General features: G+C 37.3%; 1 protein-coding gene across 1 annotated transcript in view; it reads left to right on the top strand.

The window, feature by feature from the left end:
• LOC145663110 (sialin-like) overlaps positions 1–19,074 on the top strand; it is a 101,244-nt gene extending 82,170 nt beyond the window's left edge. The window contains exon 10 of the mRNA XM_081729384.1: positions 14,423–19,074. Within this exon, the coding sequence (XP_081585510.1) occupies positions 14,423–14,617 (195 nt within the window). The 3' untranslated portion in view covers positions 14,618–19,074. The remainder of the gene's footprint in view (positions 1–14,422) is intronic.
• The last annotated feature ends 1,324 nt before the right edge of the window (positions 19,075–20,398 follow it).

The following is a 20,398-nucleotide window of genomic DNA, read 5'->3' as shown; positions in this document are numbered from 1 at the left end:
AGGCAAAAGTTTCGTTTTTCACAATTAGGGGCGCCGACAGAACGAAAACAAACTGGGGCTGCCTAAATGGTAGACCTCCCACCATGTCGAATTCAATGACAAACTGTGGCACTTGTTTGTACGTCTTTGTACAGAAATATGCAGGCGTAATTTTCTTTTGCACACAATTAGGGGTGCCGCCAAAACGATAACAAAGTATATGCTGCCTAATTGGTAGCCCCTCCCCACGTCCGATTCAAAAGAAAATTATCTCAATTTTTTGTTCATCCTTTGTACAGTAATGCAAAGTCGAAAGTTTTGTTTCTACGCTATCAGGGGCGTCGACAGAACGAACACACATGGAAGCTGTCTAAGTGGTAGCCCCACCATGTTCGATTGAACCACAAATTGTCGCGATCGTTTATACATCGTTTGTGCAAAAATGTGCAGGTAAAATTTTCGTTTCTACTAAATAATATACGGATGTGAGTATTTTTAATGTTTGACCTAGAATGGAAGGAAAGGAATGGGGATTGCAATTATTATAATTATGTATATATCTCAGGATTTGCTCAATGCTAGAGATATGAAAGTTGTTATTTCGACTTCTCATTTGAAATGTTAAACCAGTGTATCGTGTTTTAACGTTTTTTGATATTTAGCTTAGAAAGTAAGAAAGGGGATTGGGCTACAGCTGTGTATTACTGTTTTTGCAGTTTAGCGATCAACGTTAACCGGTTGAATAACGATTGCTGAGATTGAAAATGGTACCTATTATTAGAACGCTAGATTGCAAAACACCAGTTCTCGCTACCTCCTGTTCCGATAATCGTCAATATACTGTAAATGTATTAAGTGGAGTGGGTGAAACACGTACGGACTTTAAAAATACCGTAGTTGGAAAGAGTAGAAGCTGAGGGACAGTCTGTGAACCGAACTCAGAAGCTCTCGATTTGCAAAGCGTGAAACACAAACTGTGTTGGTCCTTATTATTCCCATTTAAACATGAATTTGATTATTTCTATATGCCACTCTATGTCGATAACGGCTGAACTTGAACTTAAAACGGCATTGAATCTGTCACTATTTATCTCAGTCATCCTGGAAACTGTTCCTTCGACACTAATATCGTCTGTTTTCGATTATTCCTCCCTCTGAACCCCCATGACGGTGTAGGCTAAAATGGTATTTAAATGACATCAGAAGTATCACTATTCTTTTCAGACCCTCTGAACTATGGATCCGACACATTACTTTTACATGTAACCCCCATCACTCCTCGGAGGTCAGAGAGGGTTCGCAGAATATAGCGATCTTTATTAATTAGACGATAGGTTACCTAATCACCAAATTTGATTTAGATCTGAAATTACCAAGAAATAGAGTATCGCATACACACATATAAGCACCCATAGAAGGGTCAGAAAAAGTTCCAAATATAGCTATATTCTATTGACTTGCTCACGAAATTTAGTTCAGATCCGATCAGTATTTACGGAGAAATAAAACGTCACATTCACACAGAGAGAAAGAGAGAGATAGACAAACCTACAAAACATCTGGTAGGAATCTATAAGCTCCCATATTCATACGGCGGGAGCTAAAAATTATTCTTAATATTTACGTCATTGCTTATCCATATCAATTTTTATCTGTTTTTTAAATTGTGTTCATATTGTACATCTATGAATGTAGTACATTCATTTAATCGAACATGGAGCAAAAATTCACTAAGACATTCTTTTAAGTTACAATAAATTTGAAGCAACAATTATTCAATTGAATATTATTTCCATATATTTTCCTACAGTTCCGTATATTTTCCTTCACATTATACCTTGTTATCATTTTTACTAAATTTCAAATTCAAGGATAAAAGTTACGTGGATTCCCTTCATGCACAAATATGGATTCCCTTCATGCACATTACCTTCACTAAGAGCAAGTAGGACCGTGTGCAGAACGCCCTGTAGTCGATGGGGAATGGAGAAATACAGGTCGCGTATGGTTGTCAAAGAGACGTTATACCATTCTTCCGCCAAAGTAGCGGAACGTTGTTATAGAGAGGACGGTGGTGGGTAGCGGGTATCCAAAACTGACCACAAGGACCCGATGATATTGAGGTGTGGCGATTCTGGGGGTCATGGAAGTTGCGACACTTCATATTTGTGCTCATCGAACCAGTTCTGGACGATGTGAGCTGTATGAGCAGGGACTCTGTCATCTTGGAACATGGCATTACCATCTGGAAATAAGATTTGCATCGTGGAATGCAGCTGGTTACTCAAAATGGTTACTTGGTCCTTGGCAGTGACATGTTCATGCAAGGTGATAACGAGTCTGGCAGAATACCAGCATATGGCTGCCCAAATCATCACTGGACCACCAAAACTGCCGAAATCATCACTATTGGTAACAGAAGTCTGTATTGTACGCTTGTGCCGGCGTTTTCCACACGTAAACTCGACCAGCATTTGGAAACAATGTAAAGGAAGACTCATCCCACCAGATGCCAGTCTTCTACCTCTCCATTGTCCAGTTTTTATGGGCGTTGCACCACTGTCTCCGTATAGCAGCATAGTCAATAGTAACGAGTGGTTTGGAAATGCAAAATCTGCCATAAATTCCTTACTTGTGGAGTTCTCTTCTGACTGTTTTAACACTAACAGGCTTTGTAAGCACAGTATTCTGCTCAGCATTGATTTTTCGCGCCATGGTGATCTGCTTTGTCACAATTCTACCCAATGTGCGTGTCTCTGTCACGCAACGCACACTTACGCCTACGCTGGTGCTTCGCTGAAACGGTTTTTCCGAAACATTCGTAGGCAAACATGATCTTCGAGACTGTACCTCTTGATACACTAAAAATTTCCGCTACTTTCGTTACGGAAACTCCCACAATACGTACACAAATAATTTCCCCTCTTTGAAACTCTATCAGTTCAGACATGATTCACGATAACCTGCACGGACTGGTCGTTGAACTGTAATTGGCCCTTCTGTTCGATTGGCCAGGCTGTTTACCTCAAGGGATGTGCCGGTGACCACAGCGACACCATCATGTTCAGACTCAAATCGTGTTTGAAATGGCTCAATCTTTTATACCAGGTGTTTCCACTCTTTTTGTATATCCCCTGTATTTGCATCCCATGTCTTGTTAGTAAATACTCCATAGTATATGACACATTTTTTAATGTTCCACTAACCAGTACTTTCAAAGTTAATTGCTTCTACTATAATATTACTATTATTATTATTATTATTATTATTATTATTATTATTATTATTATTATTATTATTATTATTATTATTATTATTATTATTATTATTATTATTATTATTATTATTATCTTAGGACTAGCAGATGGTCCAACGTGCAACTTTGCGCAATATTTTGTCTTCATCCTGAGTCTTTAATATAGAATTAATCCAAAATCCAAAATCGCGAATTTCGTGAGCATTTTAGTGAACCCCCTTTCTTACATTTTAGGTTAAGTAGCAGAAAACGTTAAACCATGATACACTGGTTTAACATTTGAAATGTGAAGTCGAAATAACAACTTTCATATCTCTAAATTTGAGCAATCCCGAGATATATACATAATTATAGTAATTGCAATCCCCAACCCTTTTCTTCAATTCTAGGTCAAATATTAAAAATACTCACATCCGTATATTATTTAGTACAAACGAAAATTTTACCTGCACATTTTTGCACAAACGATGTATAAACGATCGCGACAATTTGTGGTTCAATCGAACATGATGGGGCTACCACTTAGAAAGCTCCCATGTGTGTTCGTTCTGTCGACGCCCCTGATAGCGTAGAAACAAAACTTTCGCCTGCGCATTACTGTACAAATGATGTACAAAAAATTGAGATAATTTTCTTTTGAATCGGACGTGGGGAGGGGCTACCAATTAGGCAGCATATACTTTATTATCGTTTTGGCGGCGCCCCATTTGTGTGCAAACGAAAATTTCGCCTTCACATTTCTGTACAAACGATTGAGACCATTTCGGATTGAATCTGAAAAGGTGGGGGGAGTCTAAATAGTAGCCCCCACTTTGTTTTCGTTCTGTCGGCGCCCCTAAATGTGTACAAACGAAAATTTCGCCTGCACATTTCTGTACAAACGATGTACAAACGATTAAGACAATCTCCGATTGAATCTGAAAAAGTGGGGGGGCTACCATTTAGACAGCCACCTACTTTTTTTTCGTTCTGGCGGCGCCCCTAATTGTGTACAAACAAAAATTTCGCCTGCACATTTCTGTACAAACGATGTACAAACGATTGAGACCATTTCCGCTTGAATTTGAAAAGGTGGGGGGCTACCATTTAGACAGCCGCCCACTTTGTTTTCGTTCTGGCCTCGCCCCTAATTGTGTACAAACGAAAATTTCGCCTGCACATTTCTGTACAAACGATGTACAAACGATTGAGACCATTTCCGATTGAATCTAAAAAGGTGGGGGGGCTACCATTTAGACAGCCCCCCACTTTGTTTTCGTTCTGGCGGCGCCCCTAATTGTGTACAAACGAAAATTTCGCCTGCACATTTCTGCACAAACGATGTACAAACGATTGAGACCATTTCCGCTTGAATCTGAAAAGGTGGGGGGGCTACCATTTAGACAGATCCCCACTTTGTTTTCGTTCTGGCGGCGCCCCTAATTGTGTACAAACGAAAATTTCGCCTGCACATTTCTGTACAAACGATGTACAAACGATTGAGACCCTTTCTGATTGAATCTGAAAAGGTGGGGGGGCTGTCTAAATGGACGTGATATACCCAGCTGCTGCGCGTGCACAAATTGTTACTGTTTTATCATAAAATCAAACACCTAACGGAAAATGATAGGAGCAATTTGACCCAATATTACATGCGGGTTTTGTGTCATGAGGTAATTACCCCTTGAATAAACGATTTCGCATGAGAGTCTTTGTAGGAATATGCTCTGTATACCAAAATGCTCTTAAAATCAATTAAAATTGCTTTTTTAAGCAAAAACTGCTCATTGCGGTCCTTCAAATCACAGCAACGATTTGTTTCTTCGTCTTCCTGTTTATTTACATGGATTGTCGAATTTTCTGAGCTTCGAAGCCATGTGAGACATGAACCCTGTACAGTCGAATGTAAGACTTCAACGAGACACACTCCTAACTATGAAAGAAACGAGGAGTCCGCACCAAAGACAAACGTTTCGCGCGCCCCGAAGTTCTTATATCAGATGAAGTGTGAGGCTCAAGGGTCGCATACATTCTATATTTTAGTGCATGTAATATGTATAGTAATATAATTTAAGCATAAATTGTCTGGCATATATGTAAATGAAACTAAATTTCTGCTCAATAAGCAACACTTCAATGTGACTGGAATGACGGCATGATAGAGTAGATAGTACGAGGTCACCCAGAAAATAAATCCATTTAGTTATACAAAATGAAATACACTATATTTGTTGAAAAAAATAAAACAATTCTGTTACATAGCTGAAGTTCCCTTTACTTCTCTACATAATCACCACCATTTAAGCATTTTTTCTTATTCGTTCACGAGATTTAGAATTCCCATGTTATACTCTTCTGCCGCCAATTCATTAAGCAAGGTTCACCTCCGGTGCTTGGGGTCCCTGGTTCGATCCCAGTTCGCGCCGTGTGGACTTTGTGGTGGACAAACACCGTGTGCGTGGGTTTCCTCGGGGTTCTCCCGTTTCCTCCCACTTTCTTCATTCCACCATTTCACTCATCTCTCATCATCACTGTCTCCTTTAGCCTAACCGGCATAATCGTGGGACGTAAAACAAAGATTTCATTTCATTTTTTTTTTCATTAAGCAAGGTGGTCACTGCATTCAATTCGGATGGGAAATTTTTGATCATTCACCCTGTAGTCCGGCCCTGCTCCTAGCGATTTCCAGATGTTTATAAAGAGTTGGAGAATGCATTGACCATCTGGCTTAATGAACTGGGAGCAGAAGAATACAACATCGGAATTGTGAAGCTCGTGACAAGACATGACAAATGTTTAAATGTAGGAGATATAGAAGTAAAGGAAACTTCAATTATGTTATATTTTTCTAATAAATATTGTGTTTTACATTGTGTATATCTAGTCTTTATTTTCTGTATGACCCTCGTACAAATGTCTAAAACTCCAGTCTCAATTTGCTATATTTTATGAACAGCTTTCGTCTAACAACGAATTATTCCCTAGGAAATGGTTCTAAGAGTTACATTCTTACCTCTTAAATATTTATCTACTTATTTATTGGGAAGCAGCTTTATTTATTGATAGATTATTGATGAACAAAAAGGGGATGAATATTTTTCAGTAATATTTAGCGAGAAAGAAAAGTAGGAAGTCTACTTCAATTTTGGTAGCTCAGCTAGTTATTTGATTTTTTTTTAAAAGTTAAGCATTGCTCTTCAGCGCCAACAATATACAGGATGATATATAATTTGTAGCTTTGGTGACATGACATTAAATGGCCTCCCCGTTCCCCAGACTTAACTGTTTCAGAGTTTTTTTTTTTCTGATGATATTCAAAGTCTTAAGTCTATGTTAATAAACCAAACAACGTAGAGGATCTGAAATATGTCATAAGATATGAAATATGTAATTCACTTGATAACCAGACATCACATTTTTATGCACTTGAAATTCATGAAACACGCATGCAGCTATGCTCTTAAAAGTGGTAAATTATGCACTAACAATGCAATGACAGAGAGTATTTTCAAACATGCAGCAAAATTGTAAGAAAGTTTTGTACGTGACATATAACATGGAAAGTGTACTTTACTTTTCAGGGACTTCTCTTCAAAATTTATTTTTATCACAGTTACAGTCATAACTTTTTAACTTTACTCCTAACTTTTTAAAGCACTCAAAATTCTGAGATTAAAATTACCACACATCACTGGATGTGAGATAACGATCTCTAGTTTTTCTTCACATTTTATTTTAGAGTGCATTGACTTTACATGAAATAATGCAAGCCTCATTTTCTACACCTTTCCACTGTACAAAAAAAAAAAAAAAAAAAAAAAAAAGTGTTTTAAGGATTTAATCCTTTCCGTAATTAGCCTTACAGTAATATCAAAAGGTGCTTCTCTTCATTTTTTTAGTGTCAGTTCGTGACGTTTGTAGCCAGAAAATGATCTGTTAATATCAATAGACATTACGGGACAATATATATAGAGGAGCAAGTTTAGTATCATACTTTTTGACAAGCTGAAATTTAACCCTTGAAGGTACTTTTTCCATGCTTTCAATTGTTTTGCAGTCGGAGTTTCTGGCAATAGCATCCGCCAATCTCTTTACCATAGAGCACCTGAATATACCACAAACTGACCGGAAGTCGTTCTGAACTTCGTCACCTAGAGCTAAGCATTCTTTTCTTTTGTTTCTGAACTGATGTCGACACTATATTACAATGTCTTTTTACAGTACAAGCGTTTTTGCTCTGCTGATCTGTTGCTAACATTTTTAGTCCTCCATAAACTAGACGTTCTTCCATCCTCCCATTTTAAAAAAGCAGTTTTTTGCATAGACATGTAAATGCATTGAAAATAGAAATTAAACTGAATTTATTCCAAGCTATAAGCATACATGTGAAATAAAATCTTATACAATATGCTGAAAATGTTTTTAAGCACTAATACATGCTCTAACCTTTGAAATATGCACTATAAAACTTCAAATTTGGTCTGTATTATTGTTGTTAGAAACTCCTACCAAGTTTAACAGAGATACATACGTGTATAAGCAAACAAAATATGCATTTGCACAAAATTCCGATGTCTATTGATAACAAATGAAGCACTTGCAAAAGTTATGAATGACGTGATAGTTCATTTGTCAGAAATCCATACGATTAGAGGAAGGATACCTAAACTCTGTAATTTTCAAAATATAGCCAATATTTCCTAATGTCCCGTATTTTCATGTATCATAATACTACTTACTACTTCAATTTTGTGGCTGGAAGTTTCACACAAATTAAATTATACTAAGCATAAATATGGTCATTAATAAATTGGCATCCTGTACCTGTATGAGACGCAGTCCTACAGTTGTTTTAAGGTTGAATTCAAGCCACTATATTTCGTTCAATGCTCACACGTAGCGACTCACTGTTCCAGACACGCGCAAACTAGACACTGGACCAGTGGGTAACGCTTCGATTAGGTTGATTATAATTTAATGCTTTTTATTAGCATTTAAGCTATGAGAGAGGGACGACTGTTTAACTACTAATCGGGTTTATCCTAGTGAAGTTCTCTCACTCAGAATCGAATCTGGGACCACAGACAAAGAATAAAAAAAATAACCCTGGTGTTTGGATTTGATTTTGATTCGACTTTGAGTTTATCGCCCCTTTCAACAGTGAGGCTATATGACACGTGGGGTTACATCTTAACGTGGAATCCGAAGCACATGAGCTCCCACCGGGAATAGAACTCGGGTCTCACATGCCAAAGGTGAGTATGCTAACCGCTTAGTCACCCTGGTGTTTGGAAACTACGTTTCGAAGAAGCATTGTTAATCAGACTTGCCAACCATATTACATTGTATCGTGATATACGATAATTTAAGCCTTAATGCTATAGACGATAATGCCCTTGCGATAATAGGCTAATATACGATAATTTAAGCCTTAATGCTATAGACGATAATGCCCTTGCGATAATAGGCTAATATACGATAATTTAAGCCTTAATGCTATAGACGATAATGCCCTTGCGATAATAGGCTAATATACGATAATTTAAGCCTTAATGCTATAGACGATAATGCCCTTGCGATAATAGGCTAATATACGATAATTTAAGCCTTAATGCTATAGACGATAATGCCCTTGCGATAATAGGCTAATATACGATAATTTAAGCCTTAATGCTATAGACGATAATGCCCTTGCGATAATAGGCTAATATACGATAATTTAAGCCTTAATGCTATAGACGATAATGCCCTTGCGATAATAGGCTAATATACGATAATTTAAGCCTTAATGCTATAGACGATAATGCCCTTGCGATAATAGGCTAATATACGATAATTTAAGCCTTAATGCTATAGACGATAATGCCCTTGCAATAATAGGCTAATATACAATAATTTTAGAACGCACTTTTTTCTTTTTCTTTTTTTCAGTTTTTGAATGTGAAAATAAGTTGTTGAAGTGCATTAAATAATTACAAAACATGTGCACTGAGATTTTTTAACAGTCTTTTCAGCTAAAATAAATTAATAACGTCTTGAGAATTGGCAAATCGTAACTCTGCATTCATTGGCAAATAGCAACGTTTCATCCATTCTTTAAATTCAATTACGTTTACGAGGCGTGGGAGTATTGTTTTGTCTGGAGTAGTGTTAATAAGCATTTAAAAAAATTACAGTGACGCTGATTTAGAGTTCGAAACTAAAAAGAAAATGAAGTTAAATCTTTGACTCTGTAACTCCCACGATTATATCCGTTTGGCTAAGGGAGACGATTATTAAGGCTAATGAATGATTATGATAGAATTGGTGGAATAATAATGTGGAAGGAAGCGGGAGTTCCCTGAGAAAATTCATGGATACGGTGTTGTCCACCACAAACTTACTTGTCCCAGGATGATGAAACCACGGACTCTACGCACCAGAAGTAAACACCCTATCACTGAGCCACCGTTTCGAAACTAAAGATTACTAGATAAATATATTATTGTTATTATTATGCAGGGGCGGATCCAGGATCGACTTCTGGGGGGGCGGTGGGTTGTCATACAGATACTTTTAAGGGCTCCAAACTTTGGGACGGGTTTTATTTATATATATATAATAAGAAAGTTTCCTCTTCTGGGGGGGCGATCGCCCCCCCTGGATCCGCCCCTGAGCAGTATTATACTTGTTTCTACAATTATCACGTGCATAACGAGTACACGATATTTTTTTGTAATATACGATAATTTTAGCCGAAAATCGATAATTTTGTTCACTGAAGTTGGCAACTCTGCTGTTAATACCGCCTCCTACGCTATAATGAGAGTAGCGTAATAACCAGTACATTCCTTGCAGACAATCGATTCAAAAATTAATTTCGAACAAGCACACGATCGAATCACGAGAAAGCGTACAGATTAGTAATTTTAAATCACTTAACATCAGTGGTGTATTTAAGGGCGGATTCCGGGATTAAGCCCCACGAAATCTTATTCACTATTTTAAAGTAAATGTAATATCTTGCAGAATTTTCACATTTCCAGGAATAAAGTTAGCAAAGCTAACCTCCCCGAAACAAAATCGTAAATACGCCACTGCTTAACACTAATTAATCATCTAGATGTTAGATTAAACTCTAAAAGTAATATAACCTCGTATATTAGTGAAACAATTAATAGCTACTTCTTGAGAAAAAAAATCTATCGAATACGATTTAAAAATAAAAATCTGGTAGCAATGTAAAAACTCTTGTAAGGTAAGGAAGTTCGAAACTGATAGTAATTCGTTAAAAGCTAATTGGTGTACAATTAGAAGGTGACATAATGTGTAATGGAGAAATATATCAATACAAAAAGAACAGACATCATCGACAAATATTGTCGGACAATGAACTCAAAGAGAAAGAAGAAAGAGGTTAAAACTACCATTTATGTTCATGTGTTACTGTTGTCGGTAATTGACTTTCATTAGTTGAATCTGAAGACTTTTCCACAACTATCTTGACTAAAATTAAGGACCATGTTTACGTTTTCACTGCGTTGGTCACCTTTTGTTTTTATTCCATCCAGTTGCGTCGTCATGGAAATGCAGCAATCACTTCCATTCGAATTTTCGGTAGGAGGGAAGATAAACGGGCCCTCGGGTTTTCGGTTCAAAATTGATCACAACCTCTTCCTTAGGTCCCAAATAGTGTTTCCTGAAAATTTCAGACCGCGGAAACTTCAGAAAGGTGCCCAAAATTACTATAGAATTTACCAGATATGGGCAGGGAAGATAAACGGGCCTTCGGATTTTCGGTCCAAAAGTTATCACAACGTCTTCCTTAGGTCCCAAATAGTGTTTCCTGAAAATTTCAGACCGCGGAAACTTCAGAAAGGTGCCCAAAATTACTATAGAATTTACCAGATATGGGCAGGGAAGATAAACGGGCCCTCAGATTTTCGGTTCAAAATTGACCACAACGTCTTCCTTTGGTCCTAAATGGTGTTTCCTGAAAATTTCAGACCGCGGAAACTTCAAAAAGGTGTCTAAATTACTATAGAACTTACCAGATATGGGCTGGGAAGATAAACGTGCCCTAGGATTTTCGGTTCAAAATTCATCACAACGTCGTCCTTAGGTCCCATATTGGGTTTCCTGAAAATTTCAGACCGCGGAAATATCAAAAAGGTGCCCAAAATTACTACAGAATTTACCAGATATGGGCAATGAAGATAAACATACTCTCGGATGTTCGGTTCAAAATTGATCACAACGTGCTCCTTCGGTTCTAAATAGTATTTCCTGAAAATTTCAGACCGGAGAAACTTCAAAAAATGACCAAAATTACGATAGAATTTACCATATATGGGCAGGGTAGATAAACGGACCCTGGGATTTTTTGTTCAAAACTGATCACAACGTCTTCCTTATATCTCAAATGGGGTTTCCTGAAAATTTCAGACCGCGGAAACTTCCAAAAAAATAAATCAGAGTGCTTAATATCTGGTAAATTCTGTAGTAATTTTGGGCACCTTTCTGAAGTTTCCGCGGTCTAAAATTTTAAGAAAACACTATTTGGGACCTAAGGAAGACGTTGTGATCAATTCTGAACCGAAAATCTGAGGGCCCGTTTACCTTCCCTGCCCATATCTGGTAAATTCTCTAGTAATTTTGGGCACCTTTCTGAAGTTTCCGCGGTCTGAAATTTTCAGGAAACACTATTTGGAACCTAAGGAAGACGTTGTGATCAATTTTGAACCGAAAATCTGAGGGCCCGTTTATCTTCCCTGCTCATATCTGGTAAATTCTGTAGTAATTTTGGGCATCTTTTTGAAGTTTCCGCGGTCTGAAATTTTCAGGAAACACTGTTTGGGACCTAAGGAAGATGTTGTGATGAAATTTGAACCGAAAATCCGAAGGCCCGTTTATCTTCCCTGCCCATATCTGGTAAATTCTATAGTAATTTTGGGCACCTTTCTGAAGTTTCCGTGGTCTGAAATTTTCAGGAAACACTATTTGGAACCTAAGGAAGACGTTGTGATCAATTTTGAACCGAAAATCTGAGGGCCTGTTTTTCTTCCCTGCCCATATCTAGTAAATTCTCTAGTAATTTTGGGCACCTTTCTGAAGTTTCCGCGGTCTGAAATTTTCAGGAAACACTATTTGGGACCTAAGGAAGACGTTGTGATCAATTTTGAACCGAAAATCTGAGGGCCTGTTTTTCTTCCCTCCTACCGAATTTTCAATAAATAAATTCAACGTGGCAGTCACTTCACATCACTGTTGATAGTAAATACTATATCCCGGTCTTCTCTTTCAAACTTGCGTAAAACATCTCATTTCTGAAAAGTGGTACATATTTTAGTGTAATGGCAGAATCATCATCATCGTCATCATAAGAATATCGCTATCAATAGTGGGTCACTTGATGCAAGTTCAGAGCGGTTAATCCTTTTCATCTTCTATTCTTAACTTCTTACTGTATTTTTTGAACATTTTTTTTTAGAAAAACAAGCTGAAAGTTTCAACGGGTTAGAATATTTATATATTTAGAGAAATGAATACTACAGGTAAAAATACCCAATTACAGTATTCACAAAAACAGATAAACATAACAACAGTAAAATAAACAGACAAGAGATAATTGTAACGAGTGGTTAATCATCGATTCTGATATTTAAAGAATTTGCTACTTTTTTAAAAAAAAATTAGTAAAGGACATTCCGAATATATCAATACTTGGGTCAACCACACACAATTTGTTGTAGAGGTCACACATGCTGCAAATAGGTGAGCTTTTCATCATATTTGTTCTTAATGTTCTACAGTGAAATAAGCCAGCTTTTTGGACATCTTCTAACGATGGGAACTTTAAATTTCAGAAGTTCAAGTAATTGTGACACTTGGATTTTGTTGTTTAAAATTTTATATAGAAGGCAGAGTAACCGAACTTTTCTTCTGCTGTCGAGGGATATAATGTTCAGTTGTTTAATTAAACATTGATATGTTTCAAATTTAGGATATATGCCTGTTTCCTTGAAAACTAAGTACCTTGCAAATTTTGATTGTATTATTTCTATTTTGCTGCTATATTTTTTACTTGCAGGGTTCCAGATTTCGGCAGTGTATTCTAGTTTCGATTTAACGATTGCGTTATATATCGTTTTTAATGTGTCTTGTTTCTTGAAATCCCTTCCAGTTCGTATCGTATACCTCAAATTTCTATAAGCTTCGCTCACATTTTTTTAACGTGGCTGGAAAATGTTAGTTTTGTGTCAAATGTCATCCTGAGATCATTAAACTCTTCGGTCCTTTTAATATTGACGTTACCAATACAATAGTTAAATTTTAGAGGTATGTTCTTACGCGAGTATGACATTATAAAACATTTATTTAGATTTAGGTTCAGATCAATGAGTGGACACCATTTGGAAACAGCATTGTGCTAAACCCCCTTTACTAGTTACGCGTCTGCTCTACATAAAATGAAATTAAATATTTAAGTTTTACGTTCCACTTTTATGCTGGTAGGCTAAAGGAGACGTTGATGATGAGAAACGAATAAAATGGCAGAATGAAGAAAGTGCGAGGAAACGGGAAAACCCAAGGAAACCCACGCACACGGTGTTTGTTCACCACAAAGCTCACTTGGCGGGGGCTGGGATCGAGCCCGGGACCCCAAGCACTAGAGGTGAACGCTCTAGCTCTGAGCCACCGCGCCCCCGCAAAAAAAACTCATGTGGGCCCCCCTACTGTATTTATGAATATACAATATTTGGCATAATTTGAGTGCAATTTGTCTTAAATTCCTCATATATATATTCTGCATCTGATATACACCTTCTGCATCTGAATGCCCCTCCCCCCCAAATGTTCAGAGAAATCGTCGCCCTTGCTTCTCGCTCGTACAGAATTTTGTTGGCAGGGATTATATATATATGTAATGAAAAATCCCATATATGTTGGCAATTTGGACGAAAATTTCCTTTATCCCATTTCGAATAATTAATGTCAAAAAAATGCCACAAAATGGAATATTTCCCACAGGTTGTCATCACTGGTCCAGGTTACAAAATCTGATGGGTTAACGGTCTGACCGCTTTCAACTCTGACATTCTTGGCCTATACCATCACAGAAAAAATGACTAAAAAAAATAAATTTACCTTATAATAGTAGCTAAGAACCGAAAATTAGTGATAAACTCACTAACATTTAATAATGAATTTCTTATTTCTATTTTGCAGCACACCCTTGGACAATGGCAGATCGTATTTTGGTTGGCAGCAGCTATTTATTTTCTGACTGCTGCAGTGTTTTTCGTATTTGGCAGTGGCAACATTCAGCCGTGGAATAACGACGTACATGAAGGAACAGCGCTGAATGATAAATCAAAAAGACAAAACAGTGATTTGAGTCAGAATGAAGTTTCTAAATTATGATTGTATCTATCCATGTAAATTATTTAATCATTCTGAGTGATTCTGGATTAGGTTACTGTGGAAATTCAATTCTGAAAATTTATTTTAAATGAGCTGAAACTCTCATCGAGCTAATAATTACGAGGGTCACTACGAAAGTTTTGAGATGTGAAATAACTTACATACTTAAAATCAATTTAACACTTACATTTTCTCAAAGTATTCACCATTACACTGCACAAATTTTGGCATCCTCGAAAACCACTTTTGGAAGCAGTGTTGCCAGTCTTTTTCTTCAAGTGTTGAAAGTTCATTCTCGTAAGCCAGTACGGCTTCCTTAGGGCTGCAAAATCTCTTCCCACGCATACGATCTTTGATTCTGGGGAACAGAAAAAAACACACGGGGCCAGGTCAGGGCTATACAGCGGATGAGTTATAAGTTTGACCTCCGTAGATTCTAAAAACTGAATTGTGATGTTGGCCGTGTGTGCGGACGCGTTGTCATGATGAAGCAGGATCCCATGCAATCCAATCCTTGGACGCCGTTCCTGAAGCTTCTGGAACAGTTTTGTTAGGCAAACAGTGGTGTACCACTGAGCACTAACACTCCTTTGTTCTTCAAGTGGAACAGTTGCAATGTGGCCAGATTTGGAGAAGAAAGTTGCGACCATCTTCTTCCCCACACTTCGCGGTCGCTTCACTTTCGTGGGAGGATTTTCGTCTGGAAAGAATCAAACTGTAGACTGGTGTTTATTTTCAGTGTCAAATTGATAGATCCAAGTTTCATCACCAGTAACAGTGTCAGAGACGCGTCGAGAATTGCCTCCATCGAATCTTGCAAGCATTTCTTCACACCATTCTACACTCATGAGCTTCTGCTATTCAGTCAAAGTGTGAGGCACCCGACGAGATGAAACCTTCCTGAGCCGAAGATGATCATGAAGAATTTTTGTTACTGTTGGCGATCCAATATTCACTGTAGATTCAATGTCCTTGAAAGTTGTTCGAGGATTTTCTCGAATCATTTGTTCCACAGCGGCAATGTTTTCATCTGACACAGCTGTTGCCGGACGTCCAGCTCTCTCTTCATCTTTAAGCGATGTCCGTCTCTTCTGAATTCACCAAACCACCGAAAAATTGTAGCACGGGAAGGAGCGAGGTCCCCAAATGCCCTCTGCAAACGATCAAGGCTTTGTGTCTCGTTCAAACCACTTTTGAAATCGTAAAGGATCATTGCCCGAAAATGTCCCCTTTCAAGCTCCATTCTAAACAGCCGAATACTGCTCACATCAACAAACAAGTAAAAGCGATACGGCCACGTCGATAAGCGAGGCGAGATAAAACTTGCTTCGCTTCTTCGTTCTGGATACCACTAACGAACGCAATTGTTGGAATTCAAATACTGTGCCACAACAATGCGTATCTCAAAACTTTCGTAGTGACCCTCGTATTTCTAAGTTCAATGGAGGTTTTATATCTTTAGGTTTGGTACTATGTCCCAGTCACCTACATTACTGAGTTTTGTTATAAATAATTGTTTTTTAACATAACAATTTTAATGTAAAAATTGATGAAAGTGATATTGTGAGTGAATCTCGATCTCTCGAGCTAATTCTAGATCAAAAAAAGAAGAAAATGAAATAAAATAAAATCTTTGATTTTTACGTCCCACGGTTATGCCGGTTAGCCTTAAGGAGACTGTGATAATGAGAAATGAATGAAATTGTGGGATGAAGAGGATGGGAGGAAACGGGAGGACCCTGAGGAAACCCACGCACATGGTGTTTGTCCACTACAAAGTTCACTTGGCGGGATCGAACCAGGGACCCCATGCACCAGAGGTGAACGTTCTACCATTGAGCCACCGCTCCGCGGCCACTCCTCAAAAGGAGAAGAAAGTTAAACTGCATACTGTTGGGTATCATTGCCTTCCATCTTTCCCATTCTCTTGTTCACATATATCATCATAATTTCTTCCTATAACATTACCACTCCTGCAATCTTTCTTGTATTTTCTTCGACATCTCTTTCACTTTAATGCTGCCTCTTATTCCTTCGTTTCTGACCTTATCCAGTCTGGTAATACTACACATCAATCTGATCATTTCCATTTTGACTAAATCTAGTTTCTTCTGTTGCCTCTTCTTGATTCCTCAAGTTTCTGCACCGTACAGCATATCAGTCTCATTGTAACGGTCTTGAAGGCTCTTCCTTTTACTTTGACATTATTCTTTTATCACAAAGAACTAAATATTATACGTAGAATAAAAACCAATCAGTGTCACTTCTTGTGATTTTTTTTTTTTTTTAACCAAATCCAAGCACCAGCTCGACGGCTCATAAATCTGGAGGAAACATTTTGAACTGGGAAATATTTCACAGGATTATGAAGCTAATCAAAACTTCTATGATCAAGTTACATCAAGATGCACAATAAGATATGTTCTGTGGATCGTGTAAGATTTTTTATATATAAGGATGGCGGAAAGTAACTCCCTATTTGTAATATTTTGCTCTCCTGAAATATTGTAGGTATAAACTCAATTTTTTTGCACATATGTAATTTAATATATATATCATCATCTTTCCAAAAGTTACAACTCAAAAATGTGAGCTCCAGTATTTTCTAGACACTGTCCCAAACGAACTTAACTTTGCTACAACTTTCTTCAAGAACTCAGCATTGACACCACTTATAACCTCACGGATCTTACTTGCAAGTTCGCCAAAAGTATGTGGTCTGCTGAAATACACATTCCTTAGTCTACACCTATTTAAAAAAAAATCGCACGGAGTGAGGTCTGAATTTCGCGCTGGTCATTCTGCGGGACCCCGGTGACTTATCCAGCGTCCTGTGAAACTTTCATCAAACTATTGTCTTACAGGAGGCGTACTGAGTGGGAACTCCATCTTGCATAAATAACAGCTCATATGACTCGTCCCATTCAGTTATTGTAGACCATACAAAATTTTCTAACATTTCCAGGTATTTTTCAGCGTTCGTATCGTGTCTCAACAGATAGGGTCCAATAATGCGGGCAGAAGTTAATCCACATCACATTACACTTTCGGCTTGTCCTGCAGCTTTTCAACGGTCTCTTTGCGGTCACCTTTTTCCCAATAATGGCTATAATGACGATTAACAAACTTCGTACATGAAACACAGATCCATCACTCCACAGAATTTTTAAAACAGTCCGGATGATATTCATGCCATGCGAGCATCATTCCACAAAATTTAGCACGTCTATCGCAATCATCTGGTTACAACTTTTGGACATAATGAGGCTTCCATGGTCTGTAATGTAACTCTTTGTAGAGAATTGCACGCACAAAATACCGTGTAATGCCATTCTCTCTCTGTTGCAGCCTGTCTTTTTGATTTTGAAGGCTTCACTCGAATATCTCCCTTATTGTGGCTACCTTTTTCTCTGATAGCGAAGTCTAGGGCCTATCTGAACTCTTAATGTTCACCACAGTTCCGATAGTCATTAATTTTCTTTGGCAATTTTTAATTGTTTTTGCATCCCGAACAGCTTGCCTCCCTCTACTATCGTTGGGCCTGAATTACAAACTCCCACACGACAAATCTTGCTGCAAGTTTGGCTCTCTCGTCAATGCTTAATCGTCTTGGCATCTCTGTGGCTTGAAAGGAACAACAAAAGCTTCCCAGAATCTGCATATTGTAGGAAAAAAGAACATACTTTAGTTTATAAAACAAGATAATTTTTATTACTATCTACACGCAACATCAATGGAAATTCACAATTCAAAGTTGGAAGTTACTTTTTGCCCATCCTATATAGGGCGGGCGGAAAATGTTTTGAAGCAAGTGAAGGGCAAAGGGAGAAAATATTTCGAGGGCGAATGAGGGTGAGGCCGAGAAACACTTTTGAGGGCAAGTGAAAGTGAAAGTGAGAGTGAGAGAAAGTGAGGGTGAGGGCGAAAAAGTATTTTCAGTGTGAGTGAGGGTGAAAGTGACACCATATTTTGAGAGTGAGCGCGGGAATTCAATTTGAGAGTGAAAAGAAGTGAGATCGAGGGCGAGAATCCACTTTGAGGTGAAGGAAGTGATAGCCCGCGAAAATACCCACCTCTGTTCTACACCCATTGTTTTTCCCCTCTTGGTCACTACACAATGAGCTCATGTCAGATAATGACTTCTTCAAATTTAGGTAAGGTGTGTACCTTATTTTCTGTGAAGAAACAGTACCACAAAACAGTTCTGAACTGTATTGATATAAAATGTAAACACTCTGTATAACATCTTCTGTCTTGTTTGATTTTGACTTTCACCAATACAAGAGATAATGCTGGTTTTGTCGCTGGATTGCAGTATAGAATATCGATAGAACTAATGAAATATTGACAAGCATAAAATATAAAATGAAACTATTAAAACATAAGACATGAATAAATAGTGACACAAAACTTAGTAATATACGCTTCATTATTACAATAAATTATTTTATATATTATTTTATTTGTTTTTATTTCAAATTTTATATTCTGTCATATTACCTTATTAAACGCTTGCAAACATGAGTTTAGAAGTAAATGCAAAGAACACTAAATACACGGAAGTTCGCCGGGATTATAATACTGCAAATTATGCATGTTTCAAAATATCAAATAATACTTTCGACAAAGTGGACACTTTCAAATATCTAGAATCAATACTAACAGATAATAACCATATCCACGAAGAAATTAGATTACTGAAAAGCGGAGAATTCGTGTTATTATTCAGTTCAAAATCCTTTGTTGTAGACAATTTTTCGAGGAGTTTGAAGCTTAAAATATATAAAATGATAACCATGCCGGTAGTGCTGAATGGTTACGAAGCATTGCCGCTTACTCTAGAGAAGAACGTAGACTGGAAGTATTTGAAAATAAAATTCTGAGATGAATATTTGGATTTTAGAGGAACGGAAATGGGGAATGGCGGAAATTTCATAACGAACAACTGCATCATTTATACCGTTTACAAAACACTGTTAGGATCATCAAGTCAAGGAGGCTAAAGTGGACACGTCATGTAGGCAGAATGGAACAAAGTAGAAACATTTTCAAAGTTTTAACTGGAAATCTAATAGCAAAACTACCATTGAAAAAACCTACGTACAGATGGGAAGATAATATTAAGATGGATCTCGCAGAAATAGAAATACAAAGTAGAAACTGGATCCAATTGGCTAAGGATAGAATCTAATGGAGAGCTTTCGTGAACGTGACATTGAACAACTTCCATTCTCCATACAGTTGGTTAGTTTAATTATTCTGTCATATCTATATTATCATCATTTGTCAATGTAGAGATACGTATCAATTTAACAGAAATACCTGAAAAATCAACTTACCAAATTAATAAGGTGTTAAGCCGCCTTTCGCCCTTAGAATAGCTCTGATGTCATGTAGAATGGAGTGATAGAAGTCGTGAATGATACCAACTGGAATATTATACCATTCCAGGCTTGCCAACCATACGATAATTTTGCGTGATATACGTTAATTTAAGCCTTTATGCTATATACGATAATGTACTTAGGTTAATATGTGAATATACGATAATTTTTAGAACATACTTTTTTCTGCAGATTTTGAACGTGTAAATAAATTGTAGATGTACACTAAATAGTTTTTTAAAAACACATTGAAGATTTTAACACTCGTTCCTGCTAAAATAAATCAAGAACGATTTATGAATTGGCAAACGGCAACTCTGTACCCATTCTTTAAATTCGATTGCATTTACAAAGGAATGGAAATATCGTTGTTATTCAAAGTAATGTTAATAAGATT

The sequence above is a fragment of the Thermobia domestica genome, chromosome 10 (genome assembly GCF_964235325.1).
Source record: "Thermobia domestica chromosome 10, izTheDome1.hap1.1, whole genome shotgun sequence".
NCBI classification, from domain to species: Eukaryota; Metazoa; Arthropoda; class Insecta; order Zygentoma; family Lepismatidae; genus Thermobia; species Thermobia domestica.
This window is presented reverse-complemented; position numbering and strand designations above follow the sequence as displayed.